This window comes from Narcine bancroftii, chromosome 1, assembly GCF_036971445.1.
Source record: "Narcine bancroftii isolate sNarBan1 chromosome 1, sNarBan1.hap1, whole genome shotgun sequence".
In the NCBI taxonomy this organism is placed as follows: domain Eukaryota; kingdom Metazoa; phylum Chordata; class Chondrichthyes; order Torpediniformes; family Narcinidae; genus Narcine; species Narcine bancroftii.
This window is the reverse complement of record NC_091469.1, coordinates 279690984-279707195: the sequence shown is the minus strand read 5'-3', so window position 1 is coordinate 279707195 and position 16212 is coordinate 279690984. Positions and strand designations below refer to the sequence as shown.

At 40.5% G+C, this 16212-nt stretch overlaps 2 protein-coding genes across 11 annotated transcripts in view; one reads left to right on the top strand and one right to left on the bottom strand.

Annotated features, from left to right (window-relative positions):
- Positions 1 to 888: 888 nt before the first annotated feature.
- On the bottom strand, positions 889 to 11060 carry tssc4 (tumor suppressing subtransferable candidate 4). Of its 5 annotated transcripts, none has more exons than XM_069900954.1 (3): positions 10671 to 11060; positions 7786 to 7855; positions 889 to 2342 (listed from the first exon to the last, which is right to left on the bottom strand). In XM_069900954.1, exon 3 carries the CDS (start codon positions 2261 to 2263, stop codon positions 1196 to 1198), a length of 1068 nt encoding a protein of 355 aa, XP_069757055.1. In that variant the 5' UTR covers positions 2264 to 2342; positions 7786 to 7855; positions 10671 to 11060; the 3' UTR covers positions 889 to 1195. The 5 variants fall into 5 exon arrangements, with proteins under 5 accessions (XP_069757055.1, XP_069757063.1, XP_069757072.1 ...); XM_069900962.1 differs by having other exon boundaries at positions 10760 to 11060; XM_069900971.1 differs by having other exon boundaries at positions 10843 to 11060.
- The window catches only part of slc22a18 (solute carrier family 22 member 18), a 226705-nt gene continuing 221345 nt past the window's right edge, over positions 10853 to 16212 (top strand). For 2 of the 6 annotated variants that reach the window (XM_069900925.1, XM_069900917.1), the window contains exon 1: positions 11121 to 11485. In XM_069900925.1, the coding sequence (XP_069757026.1) occupies positions 11375 to 11485 (111 nt within the window). In that variant the 5' untranslated portion in view covers positions 11121 to 11374. Of the gene's footprint in view, positions 11486 to 13154; positions 13500 to 13558; positions 13660 to 16212 lie in introns of those variants that run through there. The other 4 variants (XM_069900928.1, XM_069900942.1, XM_069900923.1 and 1 more) reach the window with 4 other exon arrangements.

Here is a 16212-nt window from a genome sequence, read left to right as displayed (position 1 = left end):
TGTAACACTGAGGCTTTATTAGGCCTGGCTTGGTCAGACCACATTTGAAACATTGTGAGCAGCTTTGGGCCCCGTATCGGAGAATGTGCTGTAAGGGTCAAGAGGAGGTTTAAGAGAATGATCCCAACAATGAGAGAGTTAGCATATGAAAAGTGTCAAAAAGCTCTAGGACAGTATTCACTGCAGTTCAGGACAGGGATTTCATTGAAACCTATTGAACGCTTTAAAACCTATTGAAAGCCTAGAGTGGGCATGGAGAGGATGTTTCAGTAATGGTAAAGTTGAGCAATGGGAGGCACAGCCTCAGAATAAAAAGGACATCTCTTTAGGACAAAGGTGAGGAATGATTTCTCCAGCCAGAGGCTGGTGAATCTGTGGAATTTGTAGCCACAGACAGCAGTGGAGGCCAAGTCAATGGGTAATATTTTGAAGTTCTAATTTATTGTCAGAGTACATACAACCCTAAAATTCTTTTACCTGCAGGCCAGGCAGAATTTCTACTTATTGATAACTGTAAACCGTACTCAAGGGGAAGGATACATAAACCAAAGAGAGAAATGTAAAAATAAATGTCAACAAACTGCCTGTGATATACAGAAAAAAATTATTCAGTAATAAATAACATGCAAAGTAAGAGTCCTTAAATGAGTCTTTGTTTGAGTCTGTTTAGGGGTCTAATGGTGGAGGGGGAGCCACTGTTCCTGAATCTGGTGGTACAAGTCTTTTGGCACCTATACTTTTTTTTCCTGATGGCAGAGGATCTTAATTAGCAAAGTTTATGTGGAGAAGGCAGGAGAATGGATTTGAGAGGGAAAAATAATCCAGCAATTCAATGGGCCAAATAGCCTAATTCTGCAATATCTTATGGTCAAATGAGAACACAGTTAATGGCACTTGAAAGATAAAATTTTTATTAATGGTGTACATTTTACTTTTACCACAGTTAAGGTTTTATGACCTTTCTTTCCTTTCCATCACAAACTTGACACATTTCAGAATTTCATGCATTTCTCTGACCTTCACCCACCCTCCTTTCCCACATTCACTGGTAATAGCTATTCAAAATAATTGTTGCCATCCTAGAAAACTTAGAGGATGACATAAAAGGAGACAGCTCTTCAAGGAACATTTAACTAAATATTGATTTTAAGGTATTTAAAAAGCATATACAGCCTTACAACCAATCACATGACTTTTAGTCATCCTCGCTGTCTTTATTCAATTTCATTCGGATATTCTTCCGACTTCTCTTTCTTCCACTGTGAAATACGACTGACTCTTGCTCCTTCCCCTCTGTGGCCATTTGATTCCTGCCTTTTGATAGCTCCCCTGAATCTTTATAATGCCACCATGCTTCTGTATCCCCCACATCCTTGACATCACTGTAATCTAGATGTGCCAGATCCACCTGAGCAGGATCTACAGGACTAAATTCACCTCTCTTTTCTCTCTTCTTGATCACATCAAGCTTATTCCCAGGACTATCTTCTTCTGTCATCTCTGGTTTTGATGGTTTTATGAAAAGGATTTTACCAGCAACACTGTCAGACCCCTGACTGAAAGCTTCACTTCCTGTTTTGTTGAAGTCTGTTGTAACTTTTTCTTTTCTTTGTCTCTTCAAGCCATCCATAAACTCAAATGCCACTGCTGTATTCTTCTTATTGCTAGTTTCTGGAACATCTTCCAAGCTGTATTTGGTCCAGCGTTCTGGATGCAGAAGATAGTCTGGGACAGACTGTGGCTTTTTGCACAAAACACCACTCTGCTTTTCTCTGGGAGATTCCATGACTATCTTACCCTTTGAAGGAGAACTGTTTAAGTTTCCTAGAAGTGATCCTTCGGTCATCTTCCTCTGGGGAGCTGGATTTGATGGGCGTTTGAATTCTCCATCAATGATCCTCTTGCCCTTGGGTTGAGATGCATCAAACTTTACTGCGTTCTCCAAGCCACTGAATATACTGTGACTACGTGAAGTGAACCCAGAACTAGTTCCCCGTAGCTGAAACAGCTGTAATGGAGGACTGTTTCCAACAGTGGTCAGAGAATGATCTGACATATAATCACAATGGGGTTCAACAAGCGAGTCATCGAGGCCCCAAGAATCTGAATCACTAAGAGGTGACATGGAATTAAGTGATTGCAGATTAGTCTCCGAGTCAGTGTCACTGAGGGATATTGCATCACCAATCAATCTATTTTCATGGTCTGGGTCTCTTAGAAGTAAGGGATCCGCAGAAACCAAGTTGGTCTCCCCATCTGCCATTTTATTGTAACAATGGAGCGTCGTTTTCCTCAGGCACTGCAGCAAACAAGTGCTTCCAGATGTCCAGGGAGTTCACAGCCTGGTAAGAAAAGAACAAAGTTTTGTGATGCAGTGCAAAGTTCAGCCTATTTTAAGTACACAAACTATTTACAAAATAATGTACTTTTGTATTAAAAATGTGACAAATTTTAAAATCTAAGTATTAATGACATGAGAAAAGTGTAAGTACATTATTTAAAAAAAATTAGTATACTGCTATGGCATCAATTCATTGCAACAAAAGAATCATTCATAGTGCTGTACAGCATGCAAATAGGCCCACTGACGCAAATTGGAAATGCCATCCAATAATCCCATTTTCTTGTATTTGGTTAACATCTCCCTAAATCTTTTCTATTCATGTACCTGTCTAAAAGTCTTTGAAACTTTGTAATCATACCCACCTCCATCATTTCCTCTCCAGCTAATTACACATACCCACCAGCCTATATGTGCAAAAAGTTGACGTTCAGGTCCTTTTTAGGCCCCTCCCCCCACAAACCTTCAACCTACACCCTCCAGTTTTAGATTCTCCTTTTCTGAGAAAAAGATTATTCACCTAATTTGTACCCTTGATCATTTTCACTATGAAGTCTCTCCTCATCCTCCTGTACTCCAGAAGAACAAAGTCATGAGCCTATCTAGCCTGTTTTTATATTCAAACCCCCTCATAAACAATATTAAATGTAACCTTGACCCAACAGTAGTTCACCAGTAAAATTACTCACAAAAGGTAATAAATTCCTTTTCAGGCTGAGCACTTCATTGAGAAATACTGCAACCATAGCTAATGCCCCAGAATAGCTGCGGTGAATCACTTGACAAAAGATACTTCATTTGAATTTTTTATTTGAACATGGGTGACTTTTAAGTAAAAAAAAATCTTTTAATACAGTTGTAAAAAGGTTTACAAAGTGATGTACTAATCTGACAAAAATTGATGATCTAAATTGGATGGCAAATACAAAATATTAAACTTTCCCTATCTAAACAGTGGCTTTTATTTCATTATAGTTGCACTTCATCCCGCTCTACAAGTACCAATCGTCCCATTCCTTTTGAGGCATGAGCATTCAGTGAGCATTACTGAACCAGTAAACAAAAGGAGAACCATGGGTGAGCTTTAACTTTCCCAGCCTAAAGGCAGTTGTGAGTTCTCAGTGCCACATCAGCTTTGACTACTAACTTTCCTCACACCAAGGTACAACCAGCTATTTATACCCAGTGGGAGTTGTCTATAAATTGTCAACCAGTTATCTACCATTAAATATATTTTTGAGTAATTAGACAAATGTACTTATAATTTGAACATTCTACAAAAATAACCAACCTCATCGCTGGTTATCAAATTAACTGTTTAGCTTTACCCTAGACCTGCTTTGACTTCTGGAGTTCAATTGCAGCTCATCTTGTTAGATTTCAGAAATAATTCAATACTGTGATGGGATTTTACTTTGCATATTGAGATTGGGGGAGGAGTCACGTGATGGAGTAGTGGCTGGTAGGAGAATACCAGCTATCTCCAGAAAAGAAGAAATAAAGTGAAGAAAACACAAAGTTCAATAAACATAAAACACAACAAATAAAAGATAAAGGTGTGGAGAAAAGAAAGAAAATGGCACCCAAGAAGGAAAAAGCAAAAAACGGGAAAAAAAGAAGACGCCGGAAGAGAAAGAAGGCCTTACCTGCATGAAGAGGCATGGAGCCACCATGGAGAGAGGAGCCCGCTCCGAGGTTAGTGGCGACCCCGCAGAGTCGCGACCTCCCAACCGTCGGACTGCAAAAATGGCTCTCTGAGGCAAACAGCAGTGCGCACACGAAGGAAAAAGAAAACATCGACGGGAGGGGGGCCCAGCTGAGGAGTGAACTTACACAGCGCGACCAGCTGAGAGATGCCCTACAACTGGGCTCTCAGCTGGAAGAAGAGGAAAGCAACAGAAAAGGGAATGATAGGAAAGAAAAACAGCTACAGGAAGCCCAACAGATAACTAACCCAGAAGAAGAGGACCAACAGCAAGAAGCTATGCAAAAAAACACCCAGCAAACTGAGGCAAGCAGCTCAACAAGAAAGTCAGAAGAGACACAGATACAAGGAAGAGAAGTAGAAGAAACAATCACAGGTGCAGGACACAGATGAAGAGGAAGAAGACCAAGCTTTGCACAGAGGAATAGAAGGTAAAATAGATGGACAGTATATAGATTTAAAAATTTTCAAGAACAAATGAAAGCATTAAAAGAATGGTTGACATTAGAATTTAGTGAAATGAAAAGTACAGAAGAAAAAGTGAGTAGAATAGAGCTGGTCATGACAGAAATAGGGAAAAAATTAGAAAATGTGGAAGAACGAGAAATGGCGGTAGAAATGGAAGTGAATGACTTAAGAATAAAATTGGAAGAATGTGATAAAAAAGTTAAAGAGTCACAAGAGTTGTTCGCTCAGAAGATGGATATAATGGAAAACTATAGTAGGTGAAACAACATAAAGATAGTGGCCTAAAGGAAAATGAAGAAGGCACAAATATGAAAGAATTTATAAAAAAATGGATCCCAAAGGTCCTGGGAATGCCAGAAATACAGGAAGGAATTGAAATAGAAAGGACATACAGAACACTAGCCCCGAAACCACAGTCACAACAAAAACCAAGATCCGTTTTAGTAGAATTTCTGAGATACATGACAAGAGAAAATACATTGGAGAGAGCAAGGAATAAAATTAGAGAAGACAAAAAACCATTGGAATATAAGGGTCAAAAAATATTTTTTTACCCAGACATAAGTTTTGAACTCCTAAAGAAGAGGAAGGAGGTTAACACAGCAAAATCGATCCTATGGAAAAAACGTCTTAAATTTATGTTAAGACATCCAGCTGTGCTTAAAATATTTATCCCTGGGGAGTTAAACAGACTGTTCTCGGATCCGGAGGAAGCACAAGAATTTGCAGAACACCTGCAGGACAGAAGGAGAGATGAAGAGATGTAACAAGAATGAAGAACGGCGATAAAATACATATAAAGTTGTAAAAATAATGTATAAGAACTAGAAGGGAAAGAAAAGGGAAGTAAGGAGGAGAAAAAAAAGGAGGGGGAAAAAAAAGAGGATGAGCTTTGTTAAATGTGAAGATAAAAGTCTTTTCTGGAGGGGGATGAGTGGGAGAGAATAACAGTCACTGCGAAATCAGTTGACGCTTGCGAGCGGGTTCACAATCCAAATGGAGAGGGGAGTTGTGGTTGCCCGGCAAGGGACAAGGGGCAACTCGGGGGTGGGGGGGGGGGGGGAGAGGGGGGAACACTTGGGGTTAAGGGGATTTTAGATGTGGGAGTTGTTGAAGTATTTTATGTTTTAGAAGTGTTGTCATACATTGAGTTCAAAAAAGGAAACTGAGAGATGAAAATGGGGAAAAGGGGATGGTAAGGAAGTGGAAATGAGGTGTAAACAGAGTATGAGATGGCCATGTTGAACTATATGACTATAAATATTAATGGAATACATAAATAAATTAAAAGGAAGAGGCTATTAAATTTACTGAAAAAAGAAAAAAATAGATATAGCATTTGTGCATATTGTGATTGGTGCTTCCAGCATACATTCTTTTAGGGTTGATATTAGTACTAAAAATTGAATACTTTCCAGTTTGACAACTTTTTCCACTTTCCACATTGTTATATCTAATACCAAAGTATTATTTGTTTTTCCACAACCTAATGAATATCCCTTACTGAACACAGTGCATCTTTCATTGTTTCTGACATTGATTACCCCAAGTGAAATTGCTCATCAATGCACTTACAGAACAAGGCATCATCACATCTCACTTCTCAGTGGCCAGCATAATGTTAACTAATTATTTGGATAGCCCTTTATTGATTTAAGAAAGGAATATCGGCAACTATTTGTAACCTACATGAAGGGAGCACTGACTGGTTGATCAGCTTGCAGGAGCTCGGAGCCACCTGAAGTAAAGGAATCAAATGGGCCAGTTCTTAACAAGAACAGAGGCCAAAGAGGAGCATCGCCCACACACCACCTCTCTTGTATTGACCACTGTGGCAACTTTTTTTTGCCATTGATCAGGGCTCCCACAGGAGAGTTAAATCTGACTCATTGTACACTCTACAATGACACAACTGCAAGCTCTGCATAGATGCTATCATCAAGAACTGTTTTAGTGTGTGAAGTTGTGTGGTAATTGCCAAGGAACTGCTCCTCATAAACTTTTTAGACCTTTTTTTGAATGGAAATGAAAGTGAATTTAGCACTAAAGACAGTGCAAGGTTCATATACTGAAAAGCAAACATCCATTTCTAACGAGTCTGAAAGTTACACAAATACATAGAAACATAGAAGATAGGAGCAGGAGTAGGTCATTCGACCCTTCGAGCCTGCTCCGCCATTCAATGAGATCATGGCTGATCTTAAAGTTCAGTATCCCGTCCCCGCCTTCTCTCCGTAACCTTTAATACCCTTATACTGAAGAAATAGATCTAATTCCCTCTTAAATATATTTAATGAACCTGCCTCTGCTGCCCTCTGTGGCAATGAATTCCACAGATTCACCACCCTCTGGGTAAAGAAATTCCTCCTCATCTTGGTCCTAAATGGTTTGCCTATTATCCTCAAACCATGGCCCCGGGTTCTGGATTTTCCCATCATTGGAAACATCCCATCTGCATCCATTCTGTCCAATCCTGCCAGAATTTTATATGTCTCTATGAGATCCCCTCTCAATCTTCTAAACTCCAGCGAGTACAATCCCAATTTGTGCAATCTTTCCTCACAAGTCATTCCTGCCATTCCAGGTATCAGCCTGGTGAATCGCCTCTGCACTCCCTCCATTGCAAGAACATCCTTCCTTAGATAAGGTGACCAAAACTGCACACAATACTCCAGGTGGGATCTCACCAAGGCCCTGTGCAGCTGCAGTAAGGTATCCTTGTTCCTATACTCAAACCCTCTTGATATGAAGGCCAACATACCATTTGCCTTTTTAACCGCCTGCTGTACCTGTATGCTCGCCTTCAGAGACTGGTGTACAAGTACCCCTAGGTCTCTCTGCACTTCCCCATCTCTTACAACTGGTATTCAAGCAGAAAATATACAAAGCTCAATTTAATAAATACACAAAATAAATACATAACCCCATTCAGAAAATGCAAAAAAAAAATCACCATCATATTTTCCAATTGATTGTCCTGGCTGCGGTAAATGATTATCTATTAAATGGTTCTACCCCAAAGTAGATCATATAAATTATTAAATACATGGACTGCTGATATCTTAGTCATCAAGAACATCCTGTGTCATAGTCATTATATAGCATAGAAGATTAAATAATTCATATATCAAACAATTTTGCAATAAGATCGATAAAGGGAACCTTTTAAAAAAACCACCTTTTGGAGTGATGTTGCCATTTGTGCCTAATATTAAACAAAGCACTTGTATAGTTTCCCTTCTTACATTAACCACTATGGCAATCTACTTACTTTGTTCTGAGATTGGGTTAATTTCCCTTCTTGGTCTGTCAAAGCTACCAGGGTTCTGAGTTCAGATACACTGTAAGAATATCAACAGCTCTTAAACAATTTTATTTGCTAATTATAAGAGAACATCACAAGCATACACAGATATACATGATGTTTTAAGCATGAACCTGCTACTTGCCACTGTTTTTTGTAATTGCATCGCATAAGATCCATATTAATCATTTTTACAGGTCAACTAAAAGTGGGCATTCAGCAATAGATCATGATTCCATACATCACCAAGATCCCCAGATTACATTTTTCCCTCTCAATAAACACTACCAAGATTGATTCACCATACTTTCAATGCAGTTTATGTACATCAAGTGCTTTGAGATGAATATAAACTGATTTCTTTGTTTTTTTGTAAAAGCATGCAATTAAAGATAACCCTTCCTTCAGCAAATCATGATAAGTGTACACAACTGTTCTTTCAGCATACTAGATGCTATGAATGGTTTCAATTACTGCTTTCCTTAGCTGTCATATTGCTGAATGTTTGTGGAACATAATCAATATACATCAGATCACCAGTGATCATTCCAGAATATTGCAGGTTTTATTTGTTATAATTCCCTATGCTTTCACTTCTGATTTAGAAATCTTGTTTATTGGTGATATTCTGCGTTATAAAGAACCAATAGATTATTTTTTATTTTATATAACTGTGTAGTTATACAAGGTGTACTGTGCAGGTAGTTAGCACACTTCTGAATCTGGTGCTTTTACCATTTAGGTCATGAGGGGTTTGGAAATTATCCAAGTTGGAGTTCTGTCTCTCTATTTTCAAATTTACTGACCTCATCTTGTTTATAAATTCTTTCCATTTACATGTTGCTACCCAGATTTATGACCATCTCCTGCAGCCCCTCTGGGTCTGGATTATAAACAATGAAATTTATGATTATTCTCAAGCATTCCAGCTATGTTTCTGGCTCCAAAAGTGAAAGGTTTATTTGGAACCTAACCTTGTTCAAGAAGGGAAAACAGGATCATCTGCCAGTAATCCTCACATTAGTTTATAGCCAAACAACCAGAAAAAAATACTTGGGGAGGATAAGATTTATACACATTTGGAAAATCGTGGCTTTGAGAGGGACAAGTCCTGTCACACCGATTTGATTGAGGTTCAAGATGAGGTGACATAAAAAGGTTGATGAGGGTACAGCAAGGGATGTTATATAAATAGACTTGTCAGGCATTTGACAAGGTCCCTCATAGTCGACTGATTCAGAAGGTGCAGATGCACTGGATCACTTGTGAGATGATAGTTTGGATCCAAAATTGGCCAGTTCATAGAAGATAGGGTGGAAGGCAGTTATTTGTGCTGGAGGCCTGTGACCAATGGTGTTCTGCAGGGATTGGTGTTTAGTTCCCCGATGCATGTGATGTACATAAATTACTTGGATGAAAAGTAGGTAGTAAAGATTAGGACATTTGTAGATGATGTAAAGATTGGACATCGTATAGGATTACAATCAAATATCAAGAATACAATCAAATATCGATCAGTTACAGACGGGGAGATAAATGGTAGATGGGAGTTTAATCTGGACAAGTGTGAGGTGTTGAAATTTGGGAAGTCAAATGTAAGGAGAATGTAAACAGTAATGGCAAAAGTATCGATGCGCAAAGGGAACTGGAAGTCTAGGTCCAGAGCTCATTGACAGTGGCCATGCAAGTAGATAGGGCAAAGAAGGTGTATGGCAAGTTTGGCTTTATTAGGCAGCACATTGAGTATCAAAATCATGTCATCACTATATAAAACTTTGGTTAAACCACACTTGGAACACTGTCTGGTCATCCCATTACAGGAAGGCTATGGAGATTTTGAAAATGATACTGCATAGTTTACAAGTTATGAAGTATGGGGAGAGATTGAACAAACTTGGCTTGTTTTCACTCGGTGCAGGAAGCTGAAGGGAGACCTGATAGGTTTATAAAATAACAAGAGGAATTCATAGGGTGGACAGTCAGAATCTTTTTCCCAGATCAAAGGCATCAACCACTAAAGGAAATTAGCTTAATGTGAGAAGGAAGAGGAAGTTTAAGGGAGATGCGCAGGGCAAATATTTTATATAAAGAGTAGTAGGTGGATGGAACAGGTTGCAAGTAGTGGTGGAGGCAGACATAAAGTAGCATTTAAGAAGCTTTTAGATAGACAGAGGAATATTTATCAAGTGCATGCTGAAGACTTTTAGTTTGATTTGGACATCACATTCAACACAAACATGTGGGCCAAAGGACCTGATTCTGTGCTGCATTGTTCAATGTTCTCACCTGTCTCACACTCGGAAAAACTTAGGTGGACTAAATAAGGTTCTTAAACCAGAAAAAAACCCAGCTTTCCCCAGTTGCTAATGGTAATTCCTGCCCAAGAGTTCATTGGATCATACATTTACTATTTATGTTAATATGCTGCATTCAATGTTACCCACTTATTTTCTGTGCTCACTTCTATCAGTTTGCAAAGCTCAAGGTGAATTAGCTTGGGTGGCAATGAATCTTTGCACTGTATCCCTCCAATAGTCGACCAACACCAGCTACTTGGACAAAATGTCCACACATACTGCCTGGCCGACTGTTTCCAACATTTTCAATTTTGATTCGAGATTGATTTCAGATCTGCAGCCCCCCCTCCCCTCCCCTCGATTCTTCGCTGAACTGCAAGTCTTCAAATGAATCGAACAAGAAAAAATGAAGTCCAGCACTGACACTAACACCGTTGCTCCCAGCACTATCTATCCCTCCCTCCTTCCCTCCGCCTGCATCTTCGTGCAACCAGCGATCAAAGGCACGCAAAATGACGCAGGAAGCGCTGCCTTCCTCCCCCGCGCAAAACTCACAGATTTTGAGTGGCGGACAGAATACTGTTTAACTCGCAAAGGACAGCAGTTCTATCTTCATTGAGCTGTGAATCCGAGTCCATAGCCACCTTGTCTCGGTGCGACCCAATTCCTAGGTACGGCTCCACACGTTCCGTTACAGACGTTCGCCCACCTCGCCCTCGTCCCCTACCGGAAGTGACTGCTCAGAAGCGGTGCACACCGGGAGTTGGAGTCATATCGCCCATCTTCGGCTCCCTTCAGCGCCTGGCTCCCACGGAGCCACCACGTTCCGAGAATCTTGATGTTCCCGTTCTTCAAGAGACCATAACTTTGTCCGGTGGAATATGCCACCAATGTTGATGATATTTTTGAGCGAGTTAAAGTTGAGGCATCTTTGACCTCGTTGATGGTGACGACATGATCACATCGCAGCCAATCAGCGTGGAGGCCAGCCTTCTGCCTTGCGACCTCCCCCAAGCGGAGTCAGTCTGGGCATCGGCTCCCTTGGTTCTGCCTCCAGTGCGGTGAGTGGGCCGGGCCGGGCTGGGCTGGTTAGTTCGGGGGCCGAAAGTTTCGAGCGGCGGTGGGCGTATGTGGGTTCGAATGGAGTGATCCCGGGGTCAGTGGCTCATGGTGTTTGACAGCTGTCGGCGAGACCATTAACTGAGTTGCAAGTGCTCTGTCACCATCAGTCCGAGGGTGAACTCAGTCTGTGGTTGGACATGATGACCGGTCCCGAGAGATTTACCGGGGCGGAATTCATCACTCTCATCGTTCACATCAACATGGCCCTTTATTCCACTTGCTTCTGGATCCAGAATGGAGTCATGCCGGTGAGTTTTTTTTTAACCAGTCGAGAAGCTTCGTTTTCCTGAGAGTTATCCTGTGAATTGTGCCTCCGCATTGTGCAATGATTGGGGTGAGATTAAAGTTATTTCCGTGATTCAATAATTGGACTCTTTTGATCAGGTTATTGAGTAAAACGCATTGTCGTGCCATTTTTTCTAAACACCCAGGATGTCTCTCACCTGGGGAGAGATACATTTCTCCCATTCAGGCGTATCCCCTATGTTTTAATCCAATTTATTCTACCTTTCCTATAATATTGGCAGATTAGTCTCCATGAAGCCACTCATTTATAGTTGTTTATTGCCAGGGTTGGTAGGTGAAAAGCATCACCCTTGTCATGAGTGGATCTAATCAGGCATCGTTGTGGTTGAAAGTTAGCTGTTATTGATATAGGCTATGTACAGACATGCCTTGTTCAGTTTGTTTACAAATACAACTGCAGATGCTGGAAACGCAAACAAAATTCAGCTCGTCGCATGGAAGCAGTTACTTTTCATGTCAAGAATGAATCTGGGGGGAGAGTGGAAGAGTATTACTTTTCACAGAGTTATGAAGGGAAGGATGGCAGGGAGGAGGAGTTTGGGGTGCAAGACAAAAGACTGTAAAGGGGAGTTATGAGAAGGATCGTAAGGCATTTTAACGAAACGGGTTGAGCAAGCCTGATCATGGAACTTTCAAGTCAAGTTTAATGTCAACTGATGGTACAAGTACAACCTGACGAAACAGTGTTCTCTGGCCTTTGGTGCAAAACATGCGGACACACAACCAGACATACAATACAAGTATTTCATCTATAAAAATAAATAATTGTATTGTACAAATGAGAGTCTCGGATGTTCAGTGTGAGCTATTTCTTTGGTCGCTCAGCATTCTCACAGCCTGTAGGAAGAAGCTGTTCTTCAGCCTGGTGGAGCTGGTTCTTACTCCTGTATCTCTTCCCTGACAGGAGCAGCTGAAAGATGCTGTGTTCAGGGAGAAGGAGTCCTCGATGATTTTGCGAGCCCTCTTCAGAGAACGATCCCAGTAGATCGCATCAATTTGGGGGCTGGGTGGGTGGGAGGGAGACTCTAGTGAATCTCTCTATCACTCTTGTGGTCCTGTGGATTAACCTCTGATCCATTTCTCTGCACCAACCCTACCACACTGTGATGCAGGCAGCCAGGATGCTCTTGATAGAACTATAGAAGGTTGACATAATGGTGGCCGAAAACCTGGCCCACTTCAGTCTTCTCAGGAAGTGCGATCGCTGTTGTACCTTCTGGACAAGTGAGGAGATGTTGAATGCCACAGGGTGGTAGTTATTGAGATCTGTTATTGTTGCTCTCGTTGGTACTGGGATGATGTTGAGTGTCCTCGATAGCTCACTAGTTAAGTGAACTCGAAGGAACTTTGTGAACTTGGTGCTCTCCAATCTCTCTTCTACAGAATTGTTGATGTGTAGTGGAGGGTGGTCGTTCCTGGTCCTCCAGAAGTCCACGATTATCGCCTTTGCCTTGTCTACATTGAGACTCAGATTGTTACTGTAGTGCCATTTCACGAGATTTTTCACCTCTGTGGTGTGACTCGTTGTTGCTGATGAGGCCAACTAGTGTTGTGTCATCTGTAAACTTAATGACACTGTTTGAACTGGATCTGGCAATGCAGTCATGGGTCAGTAGCGTGAACATATCCCTGGGTAGCTCAGCGTGATGGTGCTTGATATTTTGCTACCAACTCAGACAGACTGTAGTCTTTCCATTAGGAAGTCCAGGATCCAATTATAGAGAGGGGTGTTTAGTTCCAGTGAAGATAGCTTCTCCACCAGCCTTTGGGGAATGATCGTATTAAATGCTGAGCTGGTCAATGGGCGAAATGGGCATTATTCTCCACATGGACTAGGATGGAGTGAAGTGACAAGCATATAGCTTCATTTGTGGAACCATTTCTTCTATAGGCAAATTGAGGTGTACTTTCATGTGTTCCATCACCAGACACTCAAAGCATTTCATAATGGTGGAGGTCAGTACCACAAAGTGAGAGTTATTAAGATCTGTTATTGTTGCCCTCATTGGTACCAGGATGATGATGGCTGGAACGATGGACTGTTGCAGTGATATGTTGAAGATGTCCATGAAAACCTCTGTCATTTTGTCTGCGTAGTCCTTCAGTACTCGACCAGGTATGTCGGTTAGGGTTCTCCTCACCTTGGCTGTGACTATGCAGGGGGAAAGTTCATCAGAGGGATATGGAGCTTTCTTTGGCATTTCAGAAGATTGCAAAGTGCCTACACAGATGTTAAGATATCATTCTTTTGCCTTGCACCTCACTAATCTACACCCATCTCTGGTTTGTAATTGGTATATACTTTGTTCGCTACCTTTCAATTTTCAGTGCAACATGGCACTATAAATTCCAACAATTTCGTTAACTGCCCAATATTATGCATACTGTTTGTAAAATGGGATGAGCATTATCGAAACTTCAGTAAACCTTGATTTCTGCCGGTCTTTTCTTCAATCCTTTGCAATGGCACTCCCTTGATGTCTGTGTACTTGCCTTGGTTCTAAGGCAACACCTGATCAGCATTTGGGAAAACTAAGTTCAAAGTCTCCTGTGTATCAAGTGTAGAGTAACTCTATATTTAACAAAAGGTTTGATAGCCTGAAATATAATATGTAACTCATTGTTGTCAATAATATAGCAATCATTTTGGTTTTTAATGCTTGGTTATATACTCATGCTAATCTTCCAAGTGCTTCACTTGACACTAGATTGTGTGGTGAAATGAGAGTATGCTAAATATCATTATCTTTCAAGTATTCAAACTTGTGTTGACGTAAACTATGATCCATTATGGGATACAATGTATTTTGGTTTACAATGAATGGTGAATATGAGTCCGGATTCACCCATGATTTTCTGTTAATTTTTTTTTAAAGTTATTTTGGTGGTAATCAAAACAACCTTGCACTCACTGACAGCAAAACCAAGAAGATGATTGTGGACTTCAGGAGGAAATCAGGAAAACACAACCCAGTCCTCATTGAGGTGTCAGCAGGGGAGAGGGTCAAGAACTTCAAATTGCTGGGTGTCGACATGTCTGAGGATCTATCCTGGAGCCTCCATGTCGATGCAATCACGATGAAGGCTCGCCAGCAACTATATTTTGTGAGGAACGTGATGAGATTTGGTATGTCACCAAAGACTCACGAAAACTTCCACAGATGTATGGTGGAGAGCATTCTGGCTGCTTGCATCACTGTCTGGTACGGAGGTGCCAATGCTCAGGACAAGGAAAAAAATTCCAGAGGGTTATTACTTCAGTCTGCGGCATTACTGGTACCAGTCTTCACTCCATCGAGGACATCTACAAGAGGCAATGTCTTAAGAAAGCAGCCTCTATAGTCAAGGACCCCCACTACCCAGGCTTCTGTACCTTATTTCTGCTACCATCAGGAAAAAAGTGCAGGAGCCTGAAAACAAGCAGTCAGTGGCACAAGGACAGGTTCTTCCCCTCTGCCATCAGATTCCTGAATGAACAATGAACCATTCCTACTTTATCTTTTTTTTGTTGCACTGACTTTATTTATTTATTTTGTAATGTGATTTATATAACCCAAGCAATGAATTTCATGACATATTCATGACAACAAATTCTGATCAATGTAGACGGGCAGAATTGGTATGATTGGCTATTTCCAGGATTGGATCAGAGTTGAGTACATTGCTGACGCAGCTGTTAAAAAAAAAATCCAAACTGCAGTCTGGAAGACCAACAGACACGAGCTATGGCCTGTTGCCTACATATCCATGTTTCCAAAGTGAGGTGTATCTGTGATTTTTTTTTTGTCCTAACAGTGGGGTTAATGTTTTGAATGTGTCATCTGCAGCGGCTTACATTTTTTCCCCCAATTGTGGATCAATTGGTGTTCAATAAAAGTTCATTTTACGTCTTTTGACATTGTACTCTTGTGCTCTTTATAAAATATATATCGTGTTATCATCGTCAACTTAATTTCTTTCTTCATAGTCATTAATTCATATCCAGTTTCTTCATAAATCAATGTTTATTTTTCAGTAAAAGTCTTAAAATCACAGATTGGGTTGGTCAGGATTTTCAGATTCTTTGGCAGTACTTTTAAAATTCAAATTTAAGGAGAATAAACAGGTAAATTTTGATAGTTTGCTCACAAAATATTTTTTTCATATAAAATACAAAGTACAAAAGAAGGTTTTTTTTCTTACATTTCCGTGACTTCTGCTTTGTCACTTGTTGCATGGATGCACAGCAGCACACAAAAGCGAGAATTTTTGAGAAGTCTGGATTCTTGAGTGGTCTGTATTTCTGGCATTGAGATTTTTACTGTATACTGAAAATGCACCTACAAGGGGAATATTTCCTCTCTTTTAGTCCATCCAATATTTTAAATGTGACCATGATGGGAGGGATATGGAGGGCTATAATCCAAGTGGTGGTCAATAGGACTAGGCAGAATTAATAGAGTGGCATGGGCTAGATGGGCCTAAGGGCCTGTTTCTGGGCTGTGGTGTTTTATGGTTCTTTGCAACTATCCATTTATTATTTTAATTAGTTCTATGATGTCACTTCTCAATCTCTTAAAAGGAAGGCCTCAGTCCAGATTTTTTTTTCATGACTGTTCTGATTTTCCTCAGTGTTTCTGTTTTCTGTAAACTCTTTTTAACTTAACTTCTCTCCCTCTTGAATTTATTT

Bases quoted from the DNA above. Each gene is read 5' to 3' on its own strand.
- tssc4 (XM_069900954.1), bottom strand. From the start codon at position 2,263: ATGGCAGATGGGGAGACCAACTTGGTTTCTGCGGATCCCTTACTTCTA.